The sequence below is a fragment of the Carassius gibelio genome, chromosome B17, assembly GCF_023724105.1.
Source record: "Carassius gibelio isolate Cgi1373 ecotype wild population from Czech Republic chromosome B17, carGib1.2-hapl.c, whole genome shotgun sequence".
Classification (NCBI taxonomy): Eukaryota; Metazoa; Chordata; class Actinopteri; order Cypriniformes; family Cyprinidae; genus Carassius; species Carassius gibelio.
Genome location: NC_068412.1, coordinates 15024528 through 15048028, shown reverse-complemented (window position 1 = coordinate 15048028; position 23501 = coordinate 15024528). Strand labels below are relative to the sequence as shown.

General features: G+C 39.2%; 1 protein-coding gene and 1 long non-coding RNA gene across 3 annotated transcripts in view; one reads left to right on the top strand and one right to left on the bottom strand.

Moving 5' to 3' along the window:
• Positions 1–501: 501 nt before the first annotated feature.
• sptbn5 (spectrin, beta, non-erythrocytic 5) overlaps positions 502–23501 on the bottom strand; it is a 30014-nt gene continuing 7014 nt past the window's right edge. The window contains exons 8-71 of the mRNA XM_052580775.1: positions 23203–23341; positions 22866–23089; positions 22446–22599; positions 22015–22215; positions 21691–21897; positions 21342–21486; positions 21106–21242; positions 20791–20994; positions 20549–20701; positions 20236–20366; positions 19906–20157; positions 19427–19714; positions 19114–19357; positions 18828–18967; positions 18623–18722; positions 18311–18481; positions 18040–18204; positions 17621–17847; positions 17264–17450; positions 16930–17130; positions 16721–16834; positions 16481–16638; positions 16251–16383; positions 15462–15607; positions 15172–15286; positions 14967–15077; positions 13746–13925; positions 13413–13616; positions 13158–13307; positions 12856–12960; positions 12566–12757; positions 12314–12466; positions 11997–12188; positions 11786–11881; positions 11552–11670; positions 11326–11440; positions 11050–11163; positions 10656–10777; positions 10350–10512; positions 9955–10143; positions 9782–9859; positions 9478–9650; positions 9057–9147; positions 8788–8934; positions 8540–8677; positions 8074–8330; positions 7514–7700; positions 7149–7361; positions 6874–7070; positions 6462–6666; positions 6067–6243; positions 5795–5950; positions 5470–5687; positions 5199–5388; positions 4739–4915; positions 4524–4631; positions 3622–4353; positions 3484–3549; positions 3257–3340; positions 2961–3052; positions 2750–2863; positions 1623–1726; positions 1420–1527; positions 502–1181 (exon numbers count right to left, since the gene is read on the bottom strand). Of these exons, the coding sequence (XP_052436735.1) occupies positions 1036–1181; positions 1420–1527; positions 1623–1726; positions 2750–2863; positions 2961–3052; positions 3257–3340; positions 3484–3549; positions 3622–4353; positions 4524–4631; positions 4739–4915; positions 5199–5388; positions 5470–5687; positions 5795–5950; positions 6067–6243; positions 6462–6666; positions 6874–7070; positions 7149–7361; positions 7514–7700; positions 8074–8330; positions 8540–8677; positions 8788–8934; positions 9057–9147; positions 9478–9650; positions 9782–9859; positions 9955–10143; positions 10350–10512; positions 10656–10777; positions 11050–11163; positions 11326–11440; positions 11552–11670; positions 11786–11881; positions 11997–12188; positions 12314–12466; positions 12566–12757; positions 12856–12960; positions 13158–13307; positions 13413–13616; positions 13746–13925; positions 14967–15077; positions 15172–15286; positions 15462–15607; positions 16251–16383; positions 16481–16638; positions 16721–16834; positions 16930–17130; positions 17264–17450; positions 17621–17847; positions 18040–18204; positions 18311–18481; positions 18623–18722; positions 18828–18967; positions 19114–19357; positions 19427–19714; positions 19906–20157; positions 20236–20366; positions 20549–20701; positions 20791–20994; positions 21106–21242; positions 21342–21486; positions 21691–21897; positions 22015–22215; positions 22446–22599; positions 22866–23089; positions 23203–23341 (10699 nt within the window). The 3' untranslated portion in view covers positions 502–1035. The remainder of the gene's footprint in view (positions 1182–1419; positions 1528–1622; positions 1727–2749; positions 2864–2960; positions 3053–3256; positions 3341–3483; positions 3550–3621; positions 4354–4523; positions 4632–4738; positions 4916–5198; positions 5389–5469; positions 5688–5794; positions 5951–6066; positions 6244–6461; positions 6667–6873; positions 7071–7148; positions 7362–7513; positions 7701–8073; positions 8331–8539; positions 8678–8787; positions 8935–9056; positions 9148–9477; positions 9651–9781; positions 9860–9954; positions 10144–10349; positions 10513–10655; positions 10778–11049; positions 11164–11325; positions 11441–11551; positions 11671–11785; positions 11882–11996; positions 12189–12313; positions 12467–12565; positions 12758–12855; positions 12961–13157; positions 13308–13412; positions 13617–13745; positions 13926–14966; positions 15078–15171; positions 15287–15461; positions 15608–16250; positions 16384–16480; positions 16639–16720; positions 16835–16929; positions 17131–17263; positions 17451–17620; positions 17848–18039; positions 18205–18310; positions 18482–18622; positions 18723–18827; positions 18968–19113; positions 19358–19426; positions 19715–19905; positions 20158–20235; positions 20367–20548; positions 20702–20790; positions 20995–21105; positions 21243–21341; positions 21487–21690; positions 21898–22014; positions 22216–22445; positions 22600–22865; positions 23090–23202; positions 23342–23501) is intronic.
• The window catches only part of LOC127976396 (uncharacterized), a 22309-nt gene continuing 12788 nt past the window's right edge, over positions 13981–23501 (top strand). The window contains exons 1-4 of one of the 2 annotated variants that reach the window (XR_008157775.1): positions 13981–14466; positions 14988–15098; positions 15470–15624; positions 19947–20821. This is a non-coding gene — a long non-coding RNA (uncharacterized LOC127976396). Of the gene's footprint in view, positions 14467–14987; positions 15099–15469; positions 15625–19946; positions 20822–23501 lie in introns of those variants that run through there. The other variant, XR_008157776.1, reaches the window with a different exon arrangement.

The window sequence follows — 23501 nt, the reverse complement described above, 5'->3', positions numbered from 1 at the left end:
ATCATTCTGTTTATGCATTATTGTTGTGCGACGCATACATTATAACAAAATTAATAGCTTATGATAGATTAATAAAAATGTTTTGTTAAAAAAGTTGTAAATATATGTTTTGTGTGCTTTTTTTTTGCCTCTTACTGTTTATACAATAATAAAAAAATAATAACTTGTTTCTGAATTATCCATAATATGATCAAATGTTTAGAAACTCGAACACGGTGGCTTTTTGTGGAGTAGATATTCTCAAAGACGGAGAACAATCGTTTTTCATAGTCTGTAGCGCCATCATGTGGTAGGTAACTAACAGCATAATTGGGTTTTTACGAGGAAAGCCTTACAACACTATCAAATTATTTATATGATCTGATTCTATATAGGTTGCGATATGCAAAAGTGGTACCAAAGGTTTTGATAACTTAATGATGGAGCACATATAATGCTATTAGATTTCGTTTTTTTTTAGATAATGTAATAATTGTAGACCTGTGAATATAGTAAGCGCTGTTTTACCTTGCTTTTTGTTCTTATTTATTTTATAACAAAGACACATACAGCAATTATTAATGACAGTAATATTTGATTGTTTACTCGGGTTTAATAATCATGCAACCTTGTGTTCCATTTTACCCATTTTTCAACCCACCCTACATAGCATACATTTTCATCAGCACTAGAATCTTTAAATTTAATACAATCAGAAGTGAGCAAATTATTATTATTCATATAACAAATATATATATTAATTTGTGACAAAAAAAAAACTGATCTGGTGGATTTTAGTTTTTAACATTTTAACATTTAACATTATTTGTGAAACATTTATTTAGAATAAATCTTGGAATTCTATACACACAAACAATTATTTACGAGCTATCACTGCACATCTGTAATCACAAAAAAGTTATTGATTCTACCAAATATGGATTCTATCAAATAACAACAATAATGCATAATATTAGATTCAAATATAAATAGCCTTTAAAAGAAGTAAATGTTCAACCACTGCCACTTCAAGCCAGAGAAGGTCAATCTGTTAAATCATTTTTTGAAAAATTTCATAAAGGGGCTCCTGTTTTTGGACTTGTCCTTGGCTCCATTCTCAGCCTGGATTTGTGGTGGAGGAGGTGGGGCGAACGGTGGGGGTTGGTTCCCCTGTAGACTTCTTATACTTTGGGTCACACTTACTGAAGAAAAAAAAGTTCTTTATTTTTATTTTTATTTTATGATTCAGACAAACCAATGACCATCTATAAGTGATAAATAAAGCTTTATCCATCACAATAAAAATTTTTCATTTTGGTGGACCACCTTGTTGCATTTGAAAAGTAATTTATGGTCACAGTCCAAGCCTTGATACTAGAGACTAATTCCCCTTCAGCCACACTTTGAGATGCAGGACTCATAGCAGGTATGGGGTCTCACCTGAGTCTTGGCTCTCTCCTCCGTCAGGATAGCGGTGTTTGTTGTAATAAGTGTGGGGAGGTTTAGGTGGTGGCTCTCTCTCTGTCTCACAGCTCTCTGTGGAGTCTTCTGTTAATACAAATCCACAGTAAGTGTTAAGCAGAAGCACACACATTGGCACACATAAACGCACAGAAGTACTCGGGCTCTGTTTGTTCTCTCACCCTTTTCCTGGTTCGACTTTGTGGTGGAATCTTGTGTGTCAGATGTGTCGGCTGGCACAGACTCACACTGCTCTGTGCTTTCTCTACTTGCTTCAGTGTTCATTCTGTGTGGGGACAAACATGACAATCATATGAGCATGTGAGAAAACCTAGTTGTCCAGTAATCTGATTTATTCAGCAACTGATAATATGTAAATGGGTCAAAGACAAATTACATGATAGAGGAACAAAGAATTATTTAAGTGAAAAACCAAGATGTCAATAAAAGTTTCAGTTTAAAGAATTAATAATGTCCAGCTAATAAAAGTGTTTATATTTTCCTTACACTTTTAAGAATTTGCAATCTCAATCAAATAATGACTCATTGACTCAATGACTTAAATATTACATTTTTGGGTTAGAATCAAGAGACATTTTACAATCTGAGGTAACCTTGCCTTTTCATAAAAAGGTAATATTATTTCACAAGTAATTTACTGACCTTGACATACCGCTATGGGGGCTTGCAAAACCCCTTTACAATGTAATTTCCTGTTTTTTATTTTTTTAAAGTTTATATACAGTACATTGGTTGCATCACCCCCGCCCCCCAAAAAGAAAATAAATAAATAAATAAAAATAATAAGAAAAGTAGTTTTGATAATATGAACACCACTGTTCATAGCAGGGTTAGTACAGTTTTATTAATATAATTAATAATTCACATACATACGTAAAGTGACAGTAAAGATATTTGAAATATTACAAAAGATTTTTATTTCAAATCAAAGCATCCTGAAAAGAAATGTTTGTTGAGCAGAAAATCAGACAATGTTGATTAGGATCATGTCATGTGACACTGAAAACTGGATTATACATTATTGTATTATGGATTATAGACATACTGTAATTATTTAAATTATTTTAAATTGTAGTGATATTTCACAATATGTGCATTCTACTGTAATTATGATCAAATAAATTGCCACAAAGCTGGTAAGCATTAGAGGCATCTTTCATAAACATTAAAAAATCTTACAGACTGCACACTTTTTAATGGTAGTACTGTATGTTTATGTATCTATACATGTATATATGTATATATTTGTTGTTTATAGACAACATTATTGTTGTCTATATCATTTTACCCAGGACTTTCTGAGGACACCGTTGAATTTGTGCAGCTCTGAAGCTCCTTCAACCACTTTTGCTTTTCTTCTTGAGAAGAGGCGGCAAACAGATAGTGACTGCCATCGCTCAACCTAAACCAGAGAGTCAAACAGATTATAGATTTGTTTTCATCTGACACGTGAGCAGATGATCCTTTCACAATGGCAGGTGGTGTGAATCATAACTCACATGATTTTGAACGTGTTCTCCTTTCTCCTGTAGTACGGATTGTCTTTGCAGACTGCTTCAGCCAATGTGATCGGTGGCCAGCGTGTAGAGTTCTGCATCAAATGACATGAATCAAAGTGGAAAATAATCTAACAAAGTCGACCACAAAAACATCTTCTTACAGGGATATAATTATTGTCATCATGTGGTGGACTCACAGATGCATGGTCAGGATATGTAGTTAATTAACAAGAAACATTCCTTCACTGGCGTGTCTAGCCAAGTGTGTGTGAGACCATGTGTGTGTAGACTCATACCTCACTGGCGGCATCTTGGTCTTTAAACAGATAGAGTGTCTCCTCTTCCAGTAGTGCATAGACTGTTTCCCAGTGATCCAAGCCCTGATCCAAACCAACAGATCAATGTTACCCCATTAAGTGCTCTTACAGAAACAAAACCACACTATAAACAAAGAAGTGGAGCTAAGGATGTCAGAGAAAGCTTTTTAATCAATATCCCCATTGGTGTTGGTTGGAAAGCTTACTTTATTTCCTCCTTGCTTCAGTTTAATCTCCAAGGTACCCTCTATTTTGGCACGTCCTGCTCTGATCTAGAAAAGTACACAAATTATAGACCAAAAAAAGGTGGAATCTAAAAAGCAAAGCACTTAAATAGCACATACCTTGGTGACAACAGTCGTCCCTATTGGAGATTCGGTAGAAGTGGATGATTGTACTTCTGCCTCTGAAAGGGAAGATGGAGGAGATGACTGAGGTTTTTCTGCTGGGGTGGATGAAAGAAGGCTTTTATCCTCTGAGGTTTGGCTGTCCACCATGTCTTCATCTTTGGTGGGTGGCTCAGGGGGTTTTGACGTAGGGGGACTCAGCATTTCTTTATCCGGGGTTGATGGTTTCAGACGTCTGGGAATGATCTTTGGTTTAGTAAGGACATTTATGGAGGGTTCGGTCTGTCTCAGAGTATCGACCTCAGCTTCAGATGTGGTATGGTCAATCTTGGGGGCATTGTGTAAATAATGGGGTTTGTAATCAGCACTGGACATTTCTGAGGATGATTCTGGGCTGTCTAGAACAGAGGTGGGTGGTTTTTCGGGAGCAGTTACGGTATCACTGTCGCTGCTGCTGTTTCTCCTGAGGCCTGATGCCACTCTTGACACCACAGAGGATTCATTTTTACCGCTTCTGCTTCTTGGCGGGATGGCAGACCTGGCTGGAGGGACTCGGGAGGGTGTGGATGAGTTATCAGTTATGCCATCGCTGTTCCTTAGGACAGGACTGGTCAGCGAGGGACGTGGGGGCAAAGCTGGTTTCTCAGATGGCTTTCGCTTTAGGGAAGTTACACGAACGGGCTTGTCACTACTGCCACCGCTCTGAATCTCTTTCATTTTCTCTTCCCTCTGGGACACCAAAGAAAGAGCAGAGAAATTAAAAAAGGTGAATCAAATATGATAAATGGATGTTTGTATCCTTTGTTCTGTTTTTGAAACACTTCGGCAAGAAGTGATGCAAATATGCAGTTAAAAATCGAGAGTAATGCTGGTATGAGTGAGCTATTTTATACTTTTACCTGTATTCTTCTGGCTTGAAGGGCATTAAATCTCTCACTCTGAGCTTGAATCATGGCCTCCAGATCCTCCTGCTTCTTCATCAACTCCAGAACATCTGAAACGGAGTCCTGTCCACACATTCAGTACAGTTAGATTTGATGAAGCCATTTTTGAAGCTAAAGGGAGTCTTATGCTGCCTACATATATGTAAACATTTTTCCCAAAGTCTTCCCACCCCATATTCCTCTGCTTTGAGCGCGCTCTCATAGTTGTTGAGCCAGTGCTCGGCCTGCTCCAGCTCTCTCTGCAGCTGCTGCAGTTCAAGGTCTTCCTGATATTGATCTCTCCTTTCGGCCCATGCTTCCAGCACTCGCACTTCCAGGTCCTGAAGCTCGGCTAGACGGTCCTCCAGCTGCACACGCATATAGTGATTCCACATCATTTTTACAGGTTTATTTTCATCTGCTTTGACCAACGTAATGCTCTTATAAGTAAATTCACAGTGAATACTGTACATATGAATCAGGTTTTGTTGTTAACTAATACGTTTTTTAAAGCATCTCAGACTTTCAGTTTAAATCTGAACCCCCTGAAATGTGCACAGGGACTGGTGAAACTAGCGTCAACTCGTCCTGACTGAAAATCAGGGCAAACGATGTGTATTGTATTCCAGCCTTTAGGCAGGGATGTCATACCTCGTGGCTCATGAAGTTCCCCTCTTCCATCAGACGTCTCCCTTCATTTTTAACCATTTCTGATTTTTCTAATTGCCTGTCAATCTGTGTGCGGTACTCTTCGTGTCTTTTACTGAGCTGCTCCAGGTCTTTAACCTCACTTCCAACCCCCTCCCCTGTCACTAGAGACAGTGTCTCCTTAAGCCAGCCCCTAAGACACAATCAACAACACCACTGTAAACAGCAGAACAACACATGGAAAACAGCAAGAGAGAGAGAAAAGATTGCATACATCAGCTCTCTCCATTCAGTCAGATATCTCTGAACAGCCTCTGCCTGTTGGAGTCTTTGTCTGCGCTGGTTGGCCTTTTCCAGCAGACTCCTCCAGATCTCCTCCACCTCCTTCAGCCTCTCACTCAGACTGTCCCTCACTCGAGGACACTTGCGGACCAGAGCTTTGCCTTCCTCTTTTCGACGAGACACGTCTTCTTCTATCACTGCAAGGTCTCTCTGATGAAACAGATGGTTATACTATTTTTAAAATCCACCTGTGGTAGTTGAAATGTTTTCAGTTGAACATTGCCTGCTAGCAAGAAGTGCATATGAATATTGGGTACCTCCAAGCCTTCATGTTGGCGGATGAGAGCTTGGACACTGAGCAGGTCGTATTCCTGCTCCTCAGAGTCCAGAGCCACCTCTTTCTCATTCATCCAGCTCCTAAGCTCATCCAAGTCATGGTCAAACTGGTGAACCTCTCGAGCGGAACGCAGGTTCTGTCAAAACATTTCTTTTTAACTACAAGAAGTGGCTACATTTGCAGTATTACTTCAAATAGAAACAGTGAGCTGCCTTAGAAGAGTCCCAGTTGTTGTATATTTTAAATTTTTACCCCTGCTCTTGCTTTTATGGCCTTGTTTAAATCCTCCCAGAGCTTGAGTAGATCTCTCTCTTTCTGCTGTGCCTCTGATGACTGCACCGTCTCCTTCAGGTTTTGGACTGTACTCAGCTTATTCTGGCCCAGAGTGCCGACCTCTTCTGCAAAATCCTCAAACTTCTTCTGCAGTGCCTAACAAGAGCACAAGTTGATTTAAAAACAAATTTTGATGATTAAAATAGTTCTTACAGCTAAGAAGATTGTAAAACCTGACAAGTGCTAAGTATCCGGTTACCATGATAGAGTTACAGTATATGAATGTAGTATGACTTCTATTCCAAAATCAACAAGAACATATTAATCATAAAACTGTATAGTGTTTCTACTCTCTGTTTTTGAGCCAATCTTACCTCCACCCCTTCCAGATCTTGACCAAAGTCATCAGACTCTGCTGTGGTTTTGCGAGAAAGCAGCCAGTTCTGAAGGTCTTTGGCTTCTCTCTCAAATACATAGAGACTGTACTGATTCTCCAACTCTGTGCGACGTTGAGCAGACAGCTGCAGTAGTGTCTCAAACCCACCATGCATATCTTCAAGGCTCTTACTCACTAAATGACTGCAAAGACACATTATAAATTCAAAACAGCATTATTTGAAGTTTTCAAATTCAAAGCTACCATTCAAATAGTTTGGGGTCGGTAAGGTTTTTTTTTTAAAATTTTTTGTAAAGAAATTAATACTTTTATTCAGCAAGGATGGAATAATAAGATTCAATTAGCAATTAGCTCAATTAATCAATGCTATCATGACCCGATAACTGCACCTGTTGGGATGTTGGGTCTTTTCTAGATCAGTGCCAGTTTTCAGGAGTGTTTCTACTTTTCCACGCTGGCTTTCCAGCTCCAGGTCAACTGTGTCTAGTTTCCTGAGGAACACTTCAGTGGCCTCCTCACTCTTTCCATAGTCCTTGGACTCTAACACAGGCCTCTGCTCCTCCATCCATTGCTCCAGTTGGGAAACCTGGGTCATTGTGAAGAGACGTCAGACATCAGATTAAATAATATGTATATCACATTACAGTGTGAACGGGTAACACACCTCTGAGAGAAAGTTCTGGATTCTCAGTGCTTGTTGAAGCAGGCGATCTTTATTCGCTGACTCTTTTTTCAAAATGTCTAAGTTCTTCTTCAACTCGGCCAGTTTTTCACTGATCTCACGTGATGCAAAGTGTCGTCCTCGCACCAGGTTTTGTCCTGCCTCCTGCACAGCCATTATTAGAGGCATTCGGCTCTCAATTTCCTGCATCATAATCTATAGGAAAAGATATAAGCTTATCAGGAATGGCGAGTCTTGTAACAAAGCAAAACATCAGTTTATTAAAGCAGAGCAGAATAAAAATCTACCAGGGTTTTGAAGCACCAGTTTAAACATGCATACAGTAAGTATTCCTGGACCAGACTAACCAGATGTTTTTTGACTATGGCTTGTATACTCTGCAGGGAGGTGCCCCAGTCTTTTGTGGCTGTGGCCTGCAGCTTGTCCTGAATCCACAGCAGCTCATCCTCTAAGTCCCTGTAGAACTGGAACAGCAGCTGCCATGACTCCAGAGTTTCCCTGCGGGCCTGAAGCGGCTCAGCCAGTCCATTATACCTGAGAGAAACGATTAAACATCGACTCAGTCTGTCAATCAGATGAAAAAAAAACATAATACCACATGCTATGGATTTACATTTAGTATGACACAGCTATTATGTGGCGTTTTAGAAAATTTGACTGACATTTCAAAGCTTATGCACATTGTTTAATCTTGGAACATCAGTATTGCTCACTCGTAAATAGCTCTTATCAAATGATCCACGTACATAAGAGCTTATCAGATCATTTGCATTCTTCATTATCAGTTTTCGTGACCACAGGATTTGGACTGTGGACTTCTACCACATTTAAACGTCATTCAAATCCATGTGAAGGACTCAACTAACTTTCTACAGTAGAATGAAATTGGGGCTGTACGAAAAAGTACCTGTTGACCACCTCCCAAACCCTCTGCTGTATATTTTCTGCAAGGAAGTTGCCTTGCGAGCTGAAGGCTTTGGCTGTGTCCACCAGCCCCTGGACTTTCTCCATGTGTGCATCTACCATTTCCTCCAGACCCTGCAGGGCCTTAAGCAGCCTGCTAACTGAGGCCAGATCATTACCGTAGTCCTTATTCACCACTTCAATCTCTACGGTCCCAAGCCACTCCTCAATGTCATCCAAAGAGCGCTGGAACTGCAACGCCTACAGGAAAACCACGTTATTCAGGATGATATTTCAGACTAGCATTAGTAAATCTGAATTAGCTTTGTCTGAAAGTCATGAAGATATGTTGGTGTACTGTATCTATTATTTATTGTCAGGCACCTCTACATACTATCATGAAGTTTCAGGAAAAAATCATTTTCAGTGTGCACACTTATGCTTGGAGCTTGAGTTTTAGCATGCTGTACCTGATATGCTTGCAGTAGACGTAGCTTCTTTTCCTTGCAGTTGCTTAAAAGCTGGTCCCAGCTGTCATCAACATCCTTTATTCGTGGTTTTATCTTGCCTTTAGCAGGATGACTGGAAGCTAGCATATTATCACCCTCCTGAGGAAACAATTCATGTTTTAGCAGTGGATGCTCCTTTAATTCTGAATTACACGCATACATAGAGATGAAGAGATATTCAGACATTCTTTAAGAGTCCAATGCCATACATTTATGAGTGTTTGCACTCTGTTGCGGTTGGCCAGTATCTCTGCCTCAAAGCTCTGGTGTTTTAGTAGCTTAGCCTGCAGGTTAATAGGATCTCTCCAGCTCTCATCAACAGCCACAGAGTTCTTCTCATTCAACCATGAAGAAACCTTCACAAAAGAGAAACTGACTTTTTAAAAGAGCTACTGATGTGTAAAATCAAACTGCGTACAATCGGTCAGTGTCATCTCTTTATGTTCCACATTTAGCAGGAGCTGTTTGCTTCACACACCTCATAGCTTCCTTCCAGGAATTTCTGCAGCTGTAAAGATTCTTCCAATGCTTTTCGTCTGGCTTTGCTCATTTCCAGTATTTTGTCCTTCCTTTAAGAAAGGAATTTTACTTTTAATATTTCTAATCTATAGACCTTTGTGAAAAAGAAGTGTGCTTAATTGTATTGAATGTGCACTTGAAGTGTACATCATTGAAAATGTGTAATTACAAATATATAAATATAAATACATGATATACAATAGAAATTATGCTAAAGTATATTTTAGTTCACCATAAATGCTTGTCAGCACACTTGTCATAACACTTCAACAATGTTTCAGACATCAGAATTAATTATAAAATTACATATAAAGATATGTATACGTAATATGTAATTTTTATGATATGTCTTAAGTGGGTTTTCTTGGCTCCCTGCATACCTGAGCAGAATAGCTTGAATCTTCTTCTTGATGTTATCAGAGTCATAGTGCTGTGCCTGTATGAGCTGCTGAGCGTATCTGTCAACCTCTGCCACCTGCTCCATCTGAGCTTCTAGAGAGTTCTCAAACAGAGCGTGCTTCCTCTGAAGAGCCTCCACTTCTGACACTGAACCCTGCAATGACAGTGTGAAACACGTCTCAGCATCCATTTTCAAAGTTACAGAGACAACAACCAAGGGCATTTTGTTTTCTTGTGAAATGTTACTCTGCCTTTTAAAGGAGGTCAAAGAAATTGATCGCTTACCCCAAGATCTTCATTGATCAAGAAAGCCTCCCTGTTACTCATCCAGCTCTCAGTCTGGTCAGCATAGCCCAGGAATATCTGCAACCAATCGATATCTCATTATGCTTCACACAACACCTCACAGAATAAACAACCTCAATGAAGCAAAACCACCTGCTGTTATCTTAAGTCACCTGGAGCTTCAGAGCTTGATCCAGAGTTTTCTTTCGGTCCTCCCAAGCTTGAGAAAGCTTTGTTTTGGTGTCCTCCATCTTGCGTAGGGCATCTTTAATTTCTGCTGAGTCGCTGTGTCCAGACTTCACAAGATTTTGTCCAAAACTCTTAACCGAATCGATACGTTCACTGCGAGCATCAATCTCAGCCTGTAATCATTAAATGTTGATTTAAACATGTCTGGTATCATATAACATCACAGTACGTCATCGTATGTAAATCATTATAAATTACTTTATAATTCACTGTAAATGAATTCATTTTATCATTGTATTTTGTGACAGAAGAAGATAAGAAGATACAAAACAACAGCAAAACAACTGAATAATTTAATAATGTATATACATTTCAGTACCTTCCAGTTCTGGTGCTCTAGTATGAAACTCTCAGCTTCGGTCTTATTTTTAGGCAGGCCTTTCTTCACCATCTCAGCACTCTGCTTCAGGGTCCAGTCCAACAGGAGGCGCTGGTTAGCTTTAAACAGCTGCAGCTGATGAGACTCTTGCAATCGTTCCTTCCTACCAAAACAAAATATATTCAATTAATTTTCTCATTTAATGTATATTTTAAATACATTTCACCATGTTACAATATTTAAACATAATATCGTTACTATAATTATTACAATAAATTACGAATATAGCAACTAATGGTCGCATACCTTCGTTTGATTTCCTTTTCTAGCTTCACTAATGCAATGTTGACCTCTTCCTGCTTCTTTCTAAGTTTGTCAGCCAGATCACAGTGTCTCCTTAACCGATCTTTAGTCTCCTTCTCCAGGGCCTGGTTTTACAAATTAAAGCAATTATGTTCTTTGTAACCCTTCTTTAGTGAGTTTCACAAACCCTCACTCTACAGCACCTAATGCACCATGAATGCTTTATTTAAAGGCTTTTGTACGTACAGCAGTTACTAAACTGGAAGGTGCTGAGAGTTTTTCTAAAAAGCTTTTAACCACACAGCCAGCACGCACAATAGATACTGTATAGGAAGTGCTACTCAAAGTGCACTGATTAATGTGTTTTCTTAGTTAAACGGCTGTCCAGTCTACTCACAGTGCCTCTCTCTTGAATGACTCTGGCCTCTCTCTCCATCTCCTCATGCCTGCGAATAAGGTTTTCCACACTCTCCACATCCACTCCACAGCCCTGTCCCTGGAGCAACAGCATCTGTAACCGAAAAATTCAATCAAATATTAAATTCTGCATAAAGCATTAGGAATATATTTCAAATATTGTTATATTGAAAATGTATGTTTAAAATAGATTTCAGTTTTCTCACATATTATGTTCAAAGCCATGTAATCTGATAGCAATACAATGTTCTCTCACCTTCTCTCCAGCTCTGTCCCGGACTTCTTCTAACTCTCGAATCAAGGCGTGGATCTCTAGCGCTGCCTCCAGCTTCCGTTTATAACTGCTCAGATTGCCATGAAAATTACTCCATCTGTTGGGAAAGTGACAAGAAGGTCAAAGCAAACAACAATATGCCAGATATAACAGAGGCTGAGTGTATTTTCTTAAATGAACATGGATCTCAGTTGAAAGGAGGGTGTACCGTTCATTGAGCTGCTGCCTACGCTTTCTCACAGTCGCCAGCTCATCACAGTTCTGTCTCTCTAGCCGGGCTGCCAGAGTGTTGATCGTCTTGATGTGAGCGTCATCAACAGTCACATCCTAAGGGGTGAAAGAATTTTACCGCACAAAGCAATATGTTGTATACCGCTGTTACAAAACCTAGAAAATGTAGATTTTCTTTGTAAGGTTCATATTTTCCGAACACCCGACTTACTCCAGAACCTGAGCCTCTGAATTCACTGAGCCTTTTTATCAGCTGCTGACCATGTTCATAATCCTCCCCAACATCGCCAACATTTATCATCACTTCCTACACAGAAATGAAACCGAGGTCAGTGAAGCCAAACATTAATTCAGCGTATAGCAGCACTTTATATCAAGGCCTGTTTTCAGCATTTTGTTATGGAATGGCCTCATTTATTTACCTTCTGTCTAATCCACACTTCAACCTGTTCCACTTTCTGCAGGAACTCAAGAAAATCACGGTTATCCTCAAGAAGTTTTCCACGGGCTGCAACCGCTTGCTTCAGATCTTCCCAATGAGAGATCAGCGCAGAGACGGTCTGCTTTATCTCCCTCGATTTTGGGTGACGCAAGGTCACAATCTCATTTCCAGCCTTTTGATAAGTATGTGACAAACTATGTTAAATATATTTATACTGACCAAAAGAAGAATAAATACATATAGGATTATCTCTAACTGACTACCGAGTCAACTTGTGACTCGGGTACAGCGACTTACCTGCTGGACAGATTCAATGATATTTCCATGGGCCAGAATCTCTGCTTCAAACGCCTGATGCTTCTGCAATATCTTCATTTTAGTCTGAAGATCGCTCATGTCTATTTTGGAGTCTTGTGTTTTATTCATACGGTCTGTGATCCATTCCTCTTGCTAAAATACACATGAATATCACAAACCAACCAATTCATTTGTTTGTTTCACTTTGTTTAAGGTCACCAGGGCTGAAAATTACAAGTACCGGTAATGTACCTCTGACACATCTCGGTTGAAAATACAGAGAAGCTTTGAGATCTCAAGATCCTCTCTGCGTTTATCCGACAGATCTTTGATGTGTTCCCTTCTCTCCTGGAGAGCTTTCAGTTTGTTCTTAATGTTGCTGCTTTTTTCTCGGTTCAAACCTTCCGTCCTTAAGCGTTCTGCTGACTCCTGAAGAGCCACCATCTACATGACATGATAAGATAGTCATTCATCTATACTTAATCTGAAAATGTCATGTGTTTGATACTTCAGGCCATACTGTAGGCTGAAGACCAACCCACCTTGTCTTCCTGAGAATGAAGAAGTTTTTCAAAGGCTTCATGGCGTTTGATTAAAGTTTCTACATCATCCACTGTTGTTCCCAAACCACTGTTCTTCAACTGGATCTTCAAAGAAACAGATTTTGCTAGCCTTAACAGTCTGAATAAATGTCTAACTACAAACTCGATTCTGAAATGCTTGTGAACTGAAATCCATGTAATACTATATGGACATTTACATTAAGCGGTCACCAGACCAGATATTTCATACATGTTTAAAATGTAACTCAATGTAACTCCTGGTAGTTTATAGGAGCACTAACCTCTTGGGAACTAGTGATCTTTTCCATGTACTCAGTGTCTCTATAAAACACCTGCTCCAGATGAGTGCTCTCCAGCCGTTTCTGCTTGGACTGCCAGTTATCAGAAAGCTTCTCTTTCTCTTCTTGCAGAGCTTTCAGTTTCTCTTTGATCTGATGGCAACACAGGATGTTTAAACACATATTTGTTATGTATTTAGAGTTTATATTTATGTCAATTTAGTTGTAGTTTAAATCAGACATATTTGAGTTTCCCACCTCTCTAGGATTAGATGTGTCATGCTCTAACAGGTCCTGGCCCATGGATTCAGCCTGAGCATATGTCTCCTCACGGGCCACGATCTCAGCCCATAGCTGCTGGTGCTGAAACAACTGCAAATCGCAGGTGGCAACATCTCGGATGGATTCCTCTGCCTTCATCCCACTCAGCACCTGCGAGCACCAGAGGGAGTAGTCCTGTGCCTGCAGGTCAAAGCAATATAAATGTATTAAAAATGAGTTTCAACCAATATTTTGGAATTTTCCAACAAATCAAAAGGAGTTGAAAATCTTTAACGTATGTCAAAGTACTATGAACTGGGTGTTGCATACTGTGTTTAGGAACATATAGCGGTCCTTAGCTGACCGCAGCTCCTCCTCCCTCTGCTCCATGTGCATTCGGAGACTTTCCCAGCTCTCCACCACCTCCTGCTGCAGCTCCTGCAACCCCACTCTCAGCTCAGGAGAACACATGTCCAGAATGGCGTCAGTTCCGTCCAACAGCTCCTGCAGCTATATAAAAGAAATCAAAAAGTTTGAACAGCCTGAGAACGAGCTTGTAAATGATGTATTTATTAACTTTTTTTGCTGCAGCAATTGTTTCCTAACCCCCTTTTTTTGTTAAGGTTATCTCTCTTTTCTTATCTTAAAATAACATGTAGCCTATGTTTTTAAGTTTTCTTTTACTGATTATGCTTATGTATGATGTTGACTGTTTTGTAATCCTGCTTTGGGTTCCGGGGAATGGTTGAGTTTTGTATATTTGTGTATGTACATGTTTTGTACAGTTGTTTTGTTTATCTTGTTGTAATCTTTTTTTCGTGTGTGTGTGTTTTAGAACCACCTTGAAAGTTATAACTAAATTATGTAAGCGCTCATATGCTGTCGACCAATCAGACAACAGGGCGGGAAAAGGTTCAAGGTCAAGGCGCGAAAAAAAGGCTCAAACTCCTAGGAGCAGATATAGGAGTGGGGAAAAACACGGGGAAAGTTATCATTTTGTGCCGAAGAATATTTCAGTATTTTGGACAATGGAGAGATGTCACTGAGTCAGGTAAATCGTTAATTGTTTTCCAGCACTTCACACCACAGATAGAGAAATAGGCAAGATAAGGAAATTATCTATCAAACCCTTACAGATACAAACTGAAGCAGCAAAATAAATAAAAATCCATCACTTACAAGCAGAAATCCGAGTGAGACGAGCTCAAAGAGACATAACCGAGAAATCACTTATTATTATTCACACCCTTTACGTCGTTATTTAAGGGATTAAAAGAGACTAATACCAATTTTCAAGTCCCCTGTTGTTCAAAAACTATAGCCTATATAGGGCTAACGTTATATAAATATTTATAGAATAATTCTAATGCAAAAATAAGTTTGTCGAAATTGTAGTGGATAAGTTAGTTGTATTAGTAAGAAACAATAACTTAATAATTTTTCCCGTTGAACAAAAGCATCCATGCCACCCACTAGGTGTCAGTATACTGTAAGTTCAAATAGCCATTTGACCAATGCGAGACACCTGTAATGAGTGCTCTCACATCATACCTGTTGTTCTGTTCCTGCCAGCTCATGGACAAGAGCTTCATGTTTCCGTAGCTGAGACAGCACTCCCCTCAGATCTTTGGCAATGTCATCAGGAATGCTTTTGTGCCTCTCCTGGTACAAGATACGTGACATGTGAGCACCAGGGCAGATATGTTTTATCGTATTATTTAACAGCATGACTTAAAAGCACAGCTGGAGTGGATACCTTTATCTGTCTTAGTGCATCAGTCAAGTCTTTGTAGAATTTGTGACATTCCTCAGATTTACGTAGCATTTCTTTACGATCTTTAGATAAATCCTGCAGCTCTTCCCATGATTCTCTGTCATAAATTAGACTTCATGTAAGTATGAACTGCAAATGATATCGGTAGACTGTAAAATTGTCACTACACAGATCTGATACATCACACACTAAAATATTTTTTATTTGACAATTATGAGATTACAGTATTTATTAGTTTGTAATATTTTGTTTCCCCTATTACATGCCGTTACCTGAGTAGATTCTGTGTTTCTCGGATGAAGCGGCTCTCAGGATGATTACTTTTGATGAGTTTGTCAGCCAGCTCTTCACAGGTGTGCATCCTCTCCAGTCCCACCTCCAGCTGCTTTAAGAATACCTCAAATCTCCCACACAGTTGCTGTCATGAAACAAGAGGTACTTAGATCCAGAGCACAGACAACATGCATATCTGATACATGTTCAACTTCATTAATCATATTGAAATTTGAAGAATTTTTTAAGAAGTGTTTAAAATAGGAAATTAAGGTTTCAAATATAAGATGCCAGGGAGCCCAATATATGATTTTGATTTCTAGGGTCAAATAGTATGTTTGAAAACAACAATAAGACAATTAATAATAAGACAATAAAAGAAGAAATATAAAAAAATCTGAGAAGTAAGTTTGAAGACAACAGGTTGTAATAATTGCCTTTTATTTAGTCGCTGTGCTAAAGCCTTAAATGTTAAAATATTAAAATGCATAAAATATTATCTAGAAAATGTTAATTTATGTTGATGGTTTATTTTTCTTATACCCACTATATATACATGTGGATGTATAAATTATAAAACAAACAAACGGATTTGTTTATTAATTTTAAAATTGAAAATTTAGTAAATGTTTTTAAAATTGTTATAAATATTTAATTATTATCCTAGCTAAAACTATGACCACCTTAAAATACATTGCCATTACTTTTTTTTTTTTGACCCTTTGAAGGTAAAAATACAGGACAATGAAAAATCATTGGACAAGTCTGCAACAGATCAAAAATCTCACCAGTGCATTTTCATAATCACTCCCAAAGTCATAAGAGGAAGCAATCTGTGTCTGCTGAGCAATCCATTCCTCCAGTTCAGCAGACTCACGCTTAAATTCATGTAGATGTAAAGTCTCTCGCAGCCTCTGCTCTCTGTTGTAATGAGATATGTTTGTTTTAACACAGCAAACCAACATGAGGGTATTTACTTCTATTAATTGTGCTGCTTTATTAATGGTAGTTATTTTACCTGACTGTCGCTGAGTGCTGAACCTCATTCAGCTTAGATTTAATGTGGTTGTAGGGCTTGTTCAGCTCCTCTAAACCCCACACACGTACAGCCTGCTTAACATTTGACTTGAGTTCATCTACTTGAGCAGCAAGTACCTCAATCTGCCCCTCCACTGTCTGAAGAAACAAACCAGTATGTGTTAAGGTTATGTGTTAAAACCTTAAGCCATTGCATTAGTACAAGCCAAAGATTACTCACCTCGTGCTGCTTTATTAGACTCTGCGTAGCTAATTCAGTCTTGCCATAATCAGTGCTGACCAAAGCTGATGTTTCTGACAGAAGGGCTTCTAGCTCAGTGCAGTCAAGTAGAATCTGAACATCAGAACGAAAATGTTAAGCTGTTAAGATGTTAATGGCTTGAATAATTACTTGACCAAAAAAAACTGCAAACACTCCGACGCTTTTACCTGCTCCCGTGTAACTGCTTTGTTAAGTTCCCCAGACCGTTTCTCACATAACTCCTCTAAATCCTCCCATTCTGCAGTCAGTTGCTCACACCTCTGCTGCACCTCCTGACCATTCCACTGATTGGACCGGGCCATGGCTTGTCCTCTGTCCAGTACTCGTTGCAGGTACTGGCTGTGGCCATTTACCTCTGCCTGCAGATCCTGGAGTAATTTGAAAGTTTTAACAGTTCTGATGAATACACCTTCATTCTGGAACTTTACAAGGGAATGTATAATCATTTATGTAAAGTTATTGAAACTATTTTTGTATTCATACACTCAAATCTAATTGCACCTTGTGTTTCTGAAGCAGGCTAACTGCCCCTGCCAGAGATCTTTCATAGTTTGTAGTATCAGCTACAGGGTGATGCTCTGATATCCAGTTTAGCTCTAGGTCTACATCATGGTAAAAGCTATATAAAGCCACATCTGCCTCTAATTGGCTCCTGCGATGATCCAAGGGTTTCTGTAGAGACTTAAATCTGGCAGTTAAAACAGAGATAAAGGTATCTTAAAGTATGCAGATAAACCAACAGTTTTGTATCGATTTACCGTGCATATACTTAAAATTTATCAGTAATTTATTAACTGTTGTTTCCCTAAAAACAGGAAAAATCATGCAGGTAGGTTTTAATGAGAAATGAGTACTAACAGTTTCAGGTAAGTTTCAGTCTCCCTGAGAATGCGTTGAGAGTCAAAATGGTTGGTCGCTAGGTGTTTGGCACGGGTGACAATGGAGTTGATTTTTTCTGCGAGTTCTTGAGCCTCCTCCTCCAGCTGCTTGTGCTCCTTCAGGAGCTGTCTGCTTGAACGAAGGTCATGACCCCTGATTGCATTCTGTAACATTCTTTCAATTGCCTCAATCTTCAATTTTGCGTCCTGAAAATATGCAGATACTTTATAATAATGAGAGCACACTTATTTTTTCTGTATAAATTGGTCATTTTAACTGATTTAATTCAATGATACAAATTCACATAAGAACATATTTAAAACCTAATACTAATATTTCTGTGTTAAATAAAAAAATCCTTCATTGTTGTCCTGTAGTAGTCAAAAGAGTTTAAGTACCTGAAGCAGCTCCATGAGTTGCTCCTGCTGGCCGGCCTGTCGTAGTTTATCTCCTCTTTCTGCCATCTTCCTCTGGAGTTCAGTCCACCTTTTGCGAACCTCTCGAGTCTTTCTCTGTATGCCCTGGCTGTTGAAGTGATCCTCTGCTAACATCTCCTCTCCAGTCTAACCACATAACATCCAATAATCAGAATGGACCAAAATCATGGCAGAGTACTTACTGTATGTTGCTTGAGAAATAGTAAACAATACATATCATGTGGTGCTGTACCTCAGTCAGTCTGTCTACGCGGACTTGATTGGCCTGCATCTCTTTTTCTGCCGCCTCGTGTTTTTTGAGCTTGCGAAGGATGTTGGTTGGATCTCTGTATGATTCGTCCTCAGCAATCTCAAATTTCTCCTCCATCCACAGCAGCATCTCCTCTGCATCTCTTAAAAATTCCTTTGCAAGGGAAAGTAAAGTATTTCAAAGCACTGTAGTTTTTAAGACAATTTTCTTGTCTGATATATAGCTACTAACACATTTTAACTTCCATTATTCACAAATTATGCTGTCACTTTCCAAAACAAACTGAAGGTCTACCTGGTACTTTTTTGAAGCAAGTAAATCAAGCCTCCTTAATTTACAACTTTCTTTCAGGTTCTTGTATCGATCTTGAATGACCTTTGATCGCTGTTGCATTCTGGAAAGGTGTAAATGCCAGAGTGAACTAAAATAATATCACTAAGAGACAAACAATTATAATTATTTACTAATAATATTATAATATGTAAAAGAACACACTCACTCTTTGGCAGCAAAGTTACGCTTACTGACGAGCTCCTGGCTCTTGTCTTGAAAGAGGTAAATGGATCGCTCTAGTGCCTCAAGCAGAGCCTCAAGCTCTTCCTGTCGGCCCAGTAAACTGTGAACGCTGTCCACAGAGTCCTGTACAGAAATTATGCATTCAATCTTCACAAATGTGTATCTCTTTCAACAAAATGTACTTGGAGACATGAAATAGATTAATTTAATGAATTTATTACAATAATAAAAGAAATTAAATGACACAGTATTATTATTTTTTCATTTACCCCCAAGTCTCTGACTTTCAGTCTGGCTTCATGACCAGAAATGGTGGCCTCTATGCGATCTGCTTCCGTATTCAGCTTTTGAAACTCCAGTCCTTGCTCAAGCCGTCTGTTGCGACTAGACCACAGTTTGTCCAGCTGGCTCCACTCGTTATCCAACTTAGTCAGTGTCTGCTGAACATCTTTAGCTCCTTTCTCTCCAGATGCTACCTCCAGAGATTGACCCAGCTTCTCCATTTCTTTCAATCTGAAATAATGTTACTGTCAATCATAGGCACTAAATACGAATTACAAGATTACACCAAACACAACTAACTTTGCTCTCTGAAGTTTAATCTCTTGCTTCAGATCAAGGTTCTCCTTCAGCAGGGCTTGAGCAGATGCCACATCAGATCCAGTGTCCTCTTCCAGAAGGTGCTCCTTTTTTGCCTCAGCCCATAACAACAGGTCTCTTGTCTCTTTCTGAAAGAATTGCAAGCGTCGGGCTTCCTCAAGCATCTTTTGTCTCTGAGTGGCTTGGGCTTTTAACTTCCGCAGCAGGTCTTCCAAACCACGTACTTCTTCCATGATAGCAGCACTCTCTGCCGGACTACAGTCCTGTTTCCTGTAGCATAGCAATGTGATGTATAGTTAAAAGACATATTTATGATTGATTTGGTTTTACCACTTTATACATAACATTGGACATTCTCCTGTAAGTTACTGTTGATGAAGGTTACGAGCTGTGCCAAGGTTAGAAAGTGGATGTGCCAAAATACATAAGTGGTATTGCAATAATTTTGTAGCAAAACGTACATCTTAGCCACACTTTTAAGGTATTCTATTTTCCTTTCCAGGGCTTCTATGTCCCTCTCAGCTTGGGCCTGTCTGTGTTCCTCAGCCTTCAGGGCTGATGGTGAGCTCCCCACATCAGGTGTGTCAAGCTGGACTAACTTATCCTGGAGCTGAGCCTGGACTTCTTGGCAAGTCTGCAGGAACGATTTCACATCAGCAGAGCTAAGCAACTCATGAGCCATCTCATCCTTTAGTTTCTGAATGTGTTCCCATCTGGACATGCAAAGAAACAATTTAAGTACACAAAAGCATGGTTGGATGGCTGCGCAATGCTAATTTTGGCCTTCATACCTGCGGGTTACGATTCCAAGCCTAAGCTGAACCTCTTTTTTCTGACTGAGCTGTTTTTTCACAAGCTCCTCTCCAAGCTTGGTAATATCATCAAGCTGCTTTCTACCACTGGCTAGTTCAGTGAGAAAATTCTGTGTATAATATTGAGAAAGAAGTTAATGTTTTTAAATCAAAATACCACCATGTTATCCAAAGAACACAAGTAAATCTAATTGAGTTACTTCTCCAAGCAACTTTAAGGCTTTGAATGTTGTAAAGAATTCATGATGACTTGTGTTATTCTGCTAGGCATGTGTTTTCAGGGTGAACTGACCTCATACTTGGCTTGTACAACCTCTAAGTTGTTGGAGTTGGAGTTAAAAGTGTTGAGGACATTTTCCTTGTCTCTCATCCAGGACTCAAATTCCTCACAGGCATTACAGAACCTATGTAGTCGAGCAGTGTCATCCAGTGCCTTATTTTTTGACTGATTGGAGAAAATGCTATTTAAATGCCTGAACATTTTTTTAACCATCAAAAATGGTAAAAGAGTAAAGGTAAAACATGAATATTCACCTGTGCTAAATTATAAAGGCTGTTGAAATCCTGTTCCAGACTGCTTTGTGTGCTCTCTATTGTGTCTTTTTGGAAGTGTGGGTCAGGCAATGTTGAGGTAGATATTTCAGCTGTGCCACGCCGCATAGAACGAGTGCGGCGAGGTCGGCTCACATTCTTTTTCGGACTATCAGGTTCTCCATTTGTAGGTTCAGGTGGAGCTTTCTGCATTCAATTGCGTAAAAACACAAGCAAAAACTGTCTAGTAGATGCAATTTAAAGAATGTTTATGACTCATAAGATTTGAAGCTCAAGTAGATTTTAAAATCATCTTACAGAAGATGGCATCTCCCTGATAAATGTGGAAGATACAAGCTGCTCAGTTCCTCTGCTGTCTCGAAGAACAAACTTGTCATCTTTTTCCCTGCTGACAATTGTCAATATTTCTCCCCTTTCCCAGGTACATTTAGGACCTGAAATTGGTCAAGATGAGAAGAGAAAGAGGAACTGGGTCATTGTACACACAAACCAGACCAGTAGGAATTTTTTTAGCATTTAAGGATGCTGTTTACCTCTATATCTGAACCTAATCATTGCTTGTTCTTGTGTCAAAGCCTTGCTAAGGACTTTTCCTCCTTTGTGAGCTTTTTTATCCGTCTCATCTTCAGCGTCTGATGAATCACTGTAGTGGACCATTCTACTCTGCTGGGTTTCAGTCTTAAATTGGTAAAAAAATGTGTCAGTGCCATTGAAGCTTTGTCAGTAATTTCTACTAGTAATGAGTCACATTTATTTCATGGATTTCACCATTACCCTTCCTGAAGCAATTTTGGAAAATTATTTAGACAAACTATGTGCTGTAATTGCATTGTAAAATATTTTTTCTTTTGTACATAATGGTTTGTTTTGGTTGTGACTCACAGTAAGAGGAGCAAGTTGGGCAGCACTCTTGGCCTGCTCGCCCAGCCGTTTAACTTCTGGGGCATATGCTTCCATTTCTTTCTGCAGTCTTTGGTGACGCTGAAGCAGAGCAGTAGTGCTGGCCTCATCCTTTCCATAATCCTCATCAGTGAGAAGTGGTTTGCGGTCATCAAGCCACGAGCTGGCTTCAGTAACATCTGCAAAATACTGAGGGGAAGGAGGAATGGCATTAGAACACATTTTTATACCAACCTCTGCTTTATCTCCTGAATCATAATTTTTCACTTTATACATAAAGGAACCTATATATAGCTGAGTTTATACCTGCTTGATGACATTGGCTGCATGCAGCCTGTTTTTTCTGATGGTGACTTGATCTTTAAGCTGCTGCCATTGTTTCTGAAGAGTCCGAATCCACTTTTGGATGTCTCTCTCATTGGGGTGTCTGCCCTTGCACAGCTCTTGGCCTCTGGATAAAACCCCAGAGCACAGTGATTCCTGTGACTGAATCTCTGCCTCTAAAGCCTGCAACATACATAGCAATTTTTGCTAATCTCAGCAGCTCGAATCCAATCACACTGAGGTTAAGCAATGTTGGCCTGTTCTCCCTTATACTGTAGAAGTGCTTAAAAGAGCAAGCAGTAGTCTATAAAAGTTATCAACAGGCACGTAACTGTTTGAAATATATCTAAAATGTAGGCAGTAATGGGTTTCTTCAATACTACAATCTTCTATAGTATCTGAAAGCCACATACCTTGTGGTTCTGAATTGCCTGCTGAATTTGACTGAGGTCTCTCCCCAGAGATGCTGCCTGTAAGAGGACCCATTTTTCATAGATCCATGCTTCTACTTCTTCACAATCATAGAAAAATTCAAAGAGCTTCAGCTGCCCCTCCAGAGCTTTTCTCCTTTTTTTTTCACAAAAAAAGATGTTATTGCTGTATAGTATATGTCCACGAAGTAGTTTTTTTAATTTTTTATAAAACAGTAAAACTGTGCTGAAAACAATCCTGTCTGTATTTCTTATGGTTAACTTTTAAAACACAGTTTAGCTATACTCTTAAGGGTCTTTAAGTATATGGTACTTGGTACTCACACACATATGTATATATATGTACGATATGTACGAGTGGGTCGGGCTTCTGGTATAATTAGAAGGATTTAAAAAGTTTACCTGTTCTTGCTGACAACCAGCAAAGAGTTGTACTGTCTGTTAAGATCTATGACTCCTCTCTCGACTTTTGTGGCACCTTTGTGTTGATCCTTTAAGGCACTGCCACTCATGGCATTCAGAGTTTCTCCAAGTGAGATGATTTGAGTGTCTAGTAAGTCCTGCTTTTGCAGTAGGGCTACCACGTCTGGCAGCTGTTTTCCTAAGTCTGAGGAATCTGCCTGGGCCTAGGAAAGAAAGATTATGCTCAAGTGATAATGCTCAGTGGTAATGTCTGTTGTAAAAATGATATATATATATATATATATATATATATATAAAAGACATTTGAGTTGTTCACCTTTAATTCCCTTAGGTCCAGAGATATTAAATCTATATCTCTGAGAACAGCAAATGTATTCACAGCATCTCCAGCATGTTCTCTCTGCTGCTGCAGAAGCTGCTGCAAAGCTTTCCATCGGTTCATGATATCCATGTTCCTGTCACATACAAGATAGCAACCACATATCATCTACTATTAATGCCTATTAAATGCTTTCACACCTATAAAGGGTTTTTACTTCAATAACGTTATTTTCAACTTCCACATTCCCAAGGATCAACAAACAGGAAATTATATTTTACTGTGCCAGCATTAGT